The sequence below is a fragment of the Chenopodium quinoa genome, unplaced genomic scaffold (genome assembly GCF_001683475.1).
Source record: "Chenopodium quinoa cultivar QQ74 unplaced genomic scaffold, ASM168347v1, whole genome shotgun sequence".
Classification (NCBI taxonomy): Eukaryota; Viridiplantae; Streptophyta; class Magnoliopsida; order Caryophyllales; family Amaranthaceae; genus Chenopodium; species Chenopodium quinoa.
Genome location: NW_018743391.1, coordinates 996,064 through 1,003,367, shown reverse-complemented (window position 1 = coordinate 1,003,367; position 7,304 = coordinate 996,064). Strand labels below are relative to the sequence as shown.

The 7,304-nt window shown below is 33.6% G+C and overlaps 1 protein-coding gene across 1 annotated transcript; it reads right to left on the bottom strand.

Annotated features, from left to right (window-relative positions):
• Nucleotides 1-1,279: 1,279 nt before the first annotated feature.
• On the bottom strand, nt 1,280-3,075 carry LOC110738564 (wall-associated receptor kinase 4-like). The gene is made up of 2 exons (XM_021918961.1): nt 3,044-3,075; nt 1,280-2,826 (listed from the first exon to the last, which is right to left on the bottom strand). The coding sequence occupies exons 1-2, from the start codon at nt 3,073-3,075 to the stop codon at nt 1,776-1,778; spliced, it is 1,083 nt and encodes a 360-aa protein (XP_021774653.1). The 3' UTR covers nt 1,280-1,775.
• Nucleotides 3,076-7,304: the final 4,229 nt, after the last annotated feature.

Sequence of the window (7,304 nt, the reverse complement as noted above, 5' to 3'; positions counted from 1 at the left end):
AAATTTATACACCACGCAAAAGAGGAATTCAACTGACCAATGAGAGAAAGTCTAACAGCCATGACAAAATCTAGGAACAATAAAAGAACTTATGACTTACAAATACCGACTTTTCAGCTTCTTTACAAATTTTTTAGATCAAGTACAACTTTTGGACTTCTTAGATGATCATATTTTATGTGTATTCTATAAATGTAGTACAATTACAATTCCAAAAAAAGTAATTTGTAAGTAATTCGGAATTCATAACATTTCTTACATACGCAATATCTACACACGCGTGTGTTGGTGATTTTTTTAATATAAAAATTTTGTTGCTAAGAAGCGCACAAATTTTAGATAAAATACAAAACGATTAGCACAACTAATATTTAGGCGGTTTAATTAAAATAACACAAGGTTGTTGACATTTTAATATCGAAACCATAATCTACCTTACCCAGATTATAATTTTGCGTATTAAACGCTAAAAAAGAACCAAACTAGAATAACAATTACAATTTTCGCTATCACTTCCTACATTTTTTAATCCGATGAAACGTATTACTACTCCACACAAAATAAATTATATCAATACAACCCATCTATTTAACAATATCATTGCTCACAAATAATCCGTGTTTATTGGGCTATCGCGCGCATCGCGCGCGATGGCTCAACTAGTTGGGTAAAACAAGAGAGTTAGGAAATGTCCCATTAAAAAGAAAAAAAAACAGAGAAGAAAGTTAGTACGGAGTAAAAGAAATAGTAAAATCCGGAAACTCTTGAATTTCCTACTTCCTAGGCATTAGTGCATTACTGAAGAACATGTGGAAATTGGAAAGTATGAATAGGATAAAATAATTACTGTAGTAGATTTTACTATACCAAGAAGTGAGTATACGACAGTAACATCCTACACAGTATGCTACAGACAAATTGACAAAGTAAAGGACTGGGCTGCTACCAAAAATTGGGCCCTTTGAGTTTAAGGGGCCCTGTGCTGTTGGTCTCTTTGCACAGGGCCATAACCGGGCCTGCTCATTTGTAAGAAATTGTAAAATTGTTAACTTGTCATTTTAACACACTCTAACATATGGATAAAGGAGGTATTTGACAAGTCTTTCTTGAGTAAGGAGTTAGTTAACACAACCAATGGACATGTAAAGTTGTAGTTCAAAGAAATGTATATGATACATCATGTACCATGCTTATGGTACACTTGAAAAGAACTTTTGACTTCTAAGTTATGATGATTACTTAAACAAACTCATGTGTTAAGCTAACACTACTACAAAAAAGGCCTACGGAACCAGTCATAAGGCACCATGCAAATCACTAATCTGGTTTCTTAGATAAAGGAACCATATACGAGAGATATCTGGTTTCTTAGGATATAAGTAAGAAACCATACATTATTAAATTCCGGTTTCTTAGATAAAAGTAACCTTAAACAAGAGATGTGCGGTTTCTTTTTAAAAAAAAATAAGAAACTACTTATTATTAAAATCCAGTTTCTTAGATATATTTTAATATTTATTACTAGAAATTTGTACTATAATAAAATTAAAACCCTTTTTTAAAAATCAAAAATAAAATAAATAAAACCCTATTGTGATAGTCTAACTGCCGTCCACTACTTGTTTCCCATCCCCTCTAAACTTAATTCTCCAACCTTCTCTTTCATCTCATATACTTCCTCATCTTTAATCTCTTATCAATTCTTTCATTTCTTAACCTTCTTCTTCTAAATGATATTTATCATCCTAATTGTCATCGCCTTCACACCAGCGCTATCATAAAGCACTAAGATCGCTATTTAAATCCCCAATTTCCTTAAGTTTCAGGCACCTCCTTGCAAGATTAGCAACTTCCTTAAGCTGCTCCATTGCACTATCACTTACAATTTGTTCATCAAAAATCTCAAATAAACGATCTTCCTTAATTTTCCTAAGAAAGCATACAGCAAGGCTTCTCTCATTTTCAGGCTTAGCATAAGATATGGCCTTCTCTCTAGTTAGTAGCTCGACAAGAACAACACCAAAGCTATAAACATCGCTCTTATCAGTGAGCTCACCAGTTTGCATGTACTCTGGATCAAGATAACCACATGTCCCTTGAACCATAGTCCCTAACTGCTCTTGATCTACCGGAGCTAGCTTAGAAGCTCCAAAATCAGCAACTTTTGCTACGCACTTATCATCCAAGAGTATGTTTGCAGACTTAATATCTCTGTGAATTATCGGTATAGAAATTGTGGTATGCAAATAAGCCAAGACCTCAGCAACTTCTGCTGCAATTCTTAAGCGAACATCCCAAGTAAAAGAATACATTTTTCCTTCATCATGCAAATGATCATGCAATGTACCATTACTAATAAATTCATAAACGAGCAATGGTACCTCCGTCTCCAAGCAACAACCTAAGAGCTTTACCACATTCTTATTATTGATTTGTGACAAGGCAACAACCTCGTTAATGAATTGTTCGACCTGGGTGGAATCAACCTTGATGGACCTTTTGATGGCGACTACTTGATTGTTAGGTAGTATTCCCTTGAAAACCATGCCAAAACCTCCTCGACCAATGATGCTATTTTCACTGTAATTATCAGTCGCCTTCTTTAGTTCTTCATCCGTGAACATCTTTACTGTATTGCCAATTGACACGTCTCGTCCTGAAAGCTTTTGTTGTAGAATATGACCGCCATTTTGGTGAAAGCATTTCTCCCTTAGTTTTTGAATCTTCTTGTTTCCATGTTGCCAATGAAACCAAAAGATAACCAGCAAGGAAAAAATAAACCCACCAGCAATGTTTCGGGTTGTTGAAAGAGAAAATCTTGTTATACTAATCCAAGAAGTATAATTACTGGTTTCCACACTCTTTTCATCATAACTAACTTATGAAATGTAGTTACGTACTCGAAACACACCATCTAGAGAGATCTTCTCTATCTCTATATTTTTACCATAAGTCGGAACCACCGGGATATTACTAGTGTTGCAAGTGATATCGTAGAAGGAGCCGTCTTCGGGATGATCGTAGTGGCACTTATCACCTATACCGAAAGGATAGGGGATCGTAACGTTGCCGCATTTTTCAGGACAACCAGGAAGGGCTACTTGGGATTTTGTAACAGAACCAACTTCTACGCCGGTAGATTGCTGTGTTAGAGGCAATATTGCTAAAACTATGGTTGTGACTAGAGCTGTCAGTTTCTGACCCGAACCGTTAAACCCGACAGTTTCGAATCGATCTGAAAAGGAACTGAACTGTTTGAAACCCGTTTTTTGGAAATCGAAAACTGACCCGACCCAATTTTTTCCAAACCAAAACTGAACTAAACCGAATTTGTGCAAACCGTTACTAACCCGACCCGTTATCAAGCCAAACCGTTATAACCCGAAACTGAAAGCAACCCAAACCGATTACGTTTAAACCCGATAGTAACCCGACCCGTTTTAAACCGAAAACTGTTAAAACCCGATAAAAATCCGATAAACTTAAATCGTTCCAACCCGTAACCCATTGTGACCGAACCGGTTATAATCCGTAACCCGTTGTGACCGAACCGTTTACGACCCGTAGCCCGTTATGACCAAACCGTTTAAAACCCGTAACCCGTTATGACTGAGTAATTTACAACCTGTTACCCAATATGTTTATGATCTAATCTATTTCAACCCACTACTCGATAAACCCAACTTATTTATGACTTGACTTGATTATAACATGACTCGTTCCTACCCATTATCTGACTAATTCGACTCGATAATCATCCGACTCAATTTTAACCCGATATGATTTTGATTAGAAACCCGTTTCAAATTGGGTAAACTCGTTTTCAAACCAACCAAGTTCAATCTAAACCGATTATAACCGAAACAATAATGGTTGGACCCGATTTCACCCGATCTATTTTGAACCGAAACCCTTTTTCGAACCGACCCAGTTAAACCCAAACTGATTATGACCCGAACCAATTACGACCCGTCCTGATTAAGACCCGAACTGTTTTTAACCGAAACCCACATTAAATGGGCTAAACACGTTTTCAAACCGACCCACTTCAACCCAAATTGATTATGACCCGAACCGACTAGAACCCGACCCGATAAGAACCCGATCCGAATAGAAACTGCAATTAAAAAAACCAAACCGAACTGGCCCGATAATTTTCAAAACCGACCCTAACCGACCCGCTTATTATTTCAATCCATTATAAACCGACCCGTTATAACCCAAAACTGATAAACCCAACCCAAACCCGAACTATTTAACCGAATTGACACCCCTAGTTGTGACAATAGTTAGCAAAGTATGGTGACGCCAACCAAAGTCTCCTTTCAACATTTTTGTGCTTATTTTTTTTTGTTAGGAAATTACGTGAAAGTGTAATAATTTATGAATAACAAGAGCAATGAATTGGATGTAAGCGTTTACTAAGTCAAGGTCTCCTCCCTTTCTAAAAAAAAAAAAAAAAGAGAAGTCAAGGTCTCTTCTGAAAAATAATACAAGTAGACAAAAAAAAAAAAATTAAAAAAAAAATAAAAACCAAGGTTTTGTCAAGTTAGCCAAATTGACTAAAGTTTGGTTTTGTTTATTAGCCGACGAGATAAAGTTGTTGAGCTTTGTTTTTATTGATTTCTTATAGGGAAATTTCTAGTATTATTTAAAATATACTCAATGAGGAAGTTTTTAAATTGCATTAAAACCATTTCCTCAAAAAAAAAAAAAAATTGTTAAAAAAAAAAATATGCAACCCGGAATGTATATAAGAAGCTAAAAGTGAAAAGAATAGACTATAATTAAACATTTATTACACCAATTTACTCGTAAATTGTTGATAAATTTTCAACTAAATACTAAAAAAAGAAGTATATTAAATGCTTATATGCAGCTCTTACAGTTGCATATAACATTACCCAAAAAAAAAAACATTTATTCCATGATTCAAATTATTAAATTCGTATGTACTCGTTGGTACTCTTACTATGATATAATAAAGCACTAACCGGTTTTCAAAAAAAAAAAATCATTAAATTCGTATTTCCTACTTAAAAAACAAAATTTCAATTAATTAGGCGATTTACTTAGGAGTTAGGACTTGTCAAAAATTAATTAATCCATAATAAATAAATAAATACAATAAGTGTAAGGCTGATATTTTTTTTTTTAAAAAAGCTGCTAAATAGCTGCCATTGTGGACTCAGACTCGTATTGTTTGGCAAACATTAATAAACAAATATTTTTTTTAAAAAAAAAAAAAAGTTCTAGAAGAGCTTTAATTATAATTTTTAAATATCATTTATTAATCCTATATCATCATTTAATAATTGTGTAATTTTTTACTGGAATCATGATCATGGATATGATGTTAATGATGAAATTCAATTAATTTGGAACCTCTTATAGTGTACTCCCTATATCCTTAAATTAAAAATCCTTTTTATTTATTTATTATATGAGTAATAAATGTTAGAAAGAGACTTTGTATTAAGGGACGGAGAAAATATAATTGATTGATTTTCAAATACAAAGAGCATTGACGGAGTAACCCCACTAAGTAGCCCCAATACCACTAACGAGTTACAAATTTGCCTCTATGATGGCTAGACACACGGTATTTAAGTTTTTTTTTTTTTTTTTGAAAGAAAATGAAATAAAATATTTTCAAAACTAATATATTCAATCTTTATGTGGTGTAAATAACATTTAAACATTTATCTTTCCTAATAATAAATTAAATAAAGTTGAATACTTTTCTTGGCTTAGGCTTTTTTTTAAAAAAAAAATAATAATAAACAGATTCATCATCATGAATCCCCTTTTCCAACAATGTTAGTTGCAAGACTTGCAACGCTGATCTTGATCTAGCTTTGATACATAAGCTTAAGACGCTAGATTATTGATTCTAGCTTAGATTACTTTATATTATATTGTATAATCAAGTAAGAGCACAAGTGACAAGCTTAGCTTGTGAACTCTACTATTCAATCAGTACATAGCTAAACAAGGGATTCATCATGCTCCAATGCTCCATCTGTTTCCATGTAATAGGAACAAATATAGTGGGATATTAGTACATCTAATATGTTACAAACATACATTTTTATAACTGTGTATAATAATATATACTACGTATATAGATGTAGCTCAAACTTTTTCAAACATCAGGTCATGTTACAAACTGCTAATTTGTAAGTTATTGTTAATTTGCTATTAATCTTTATTAAATGGTAATTGCTAATCATTTATTGGTAATTTGCTATGTATAATGTATTGTCTATGAATGTATGACGTATTCTACTATTCTGAATTTGTTAGCCTCTTAGTTTGTTACTGTTTTAGAGTTAAGACTCTAAGTGGGCTGTGGGTAGTGATTTAATTATAATTAATTTATCTAGTGAGTTGATTTGATGTGTGAAAGATGCACAATTGAATGAATTGGTAATTTGATGAGTTATAATTATAAGTTGATTTTGTGCAATTGTTAATAATTTGTTGTCAATTGTTGAGTTAAAGTGGCTGATTTGTTGAGTTGCTTGGCTAGCAAATTATTAGTAATGTAGTTGATTACTTTGTTGGTAGACTTAGTTTAGTTAGTTGCTTGGAAATTTCATTGATGACATGCAAAATGATGAGAGATTTTGGAATCTAAAAAAACTCAATGAGCTATCTATGAAGTTAATTGAGACGAGAAAGCATCTAGATCATTCAAAGGTATACTTGCTCTTGAAATTAGTATTGCTTCTTCCCGTGGCTATTGCAACTGTTGAAAGGGCTTTTTCCGGAATGACTCAAATCAAAAGCAAGCTACGAAATAGCATGGGAGATGGATTGTTAAATGACACTTTAGTTACTTTTTTGGAAAAAAGGTTTATTCTTAAATGTTAGTCTTGATGTGATTATACAATTAGTATTGTAATGTAATTGCATACATTAGTATGTATTTTTGTAATTCCCTGTTATATTAACTAATTTGCTTTATCACATTTTGAACTTAGTGTCACAGTGTATGTTATTGGTTGTGCTACCCCTCCCCCAAAATCCTGGATCTGCCACTGATTGTAGGTCAAGCATAATGATCATCTCCCATCATCCAAAGGTACCAACTGCACAACTCTGCTTTCGCTGCTCGAAGAGTAGTTTATGCTGTCGTTTTCATAGCCGCCATTGTTGAAATCATCCGCCTTATCACCAAGCAGATGTTCACTCTCTTCTTGAAGTAACACAGTGTTGTTTGACGACCATGGATGAGTAGCAATGCCTGCTGTAATCCTTTCTAGCTCTCTTGCGACCTCCTTCATTGCTGGCCGATCCTC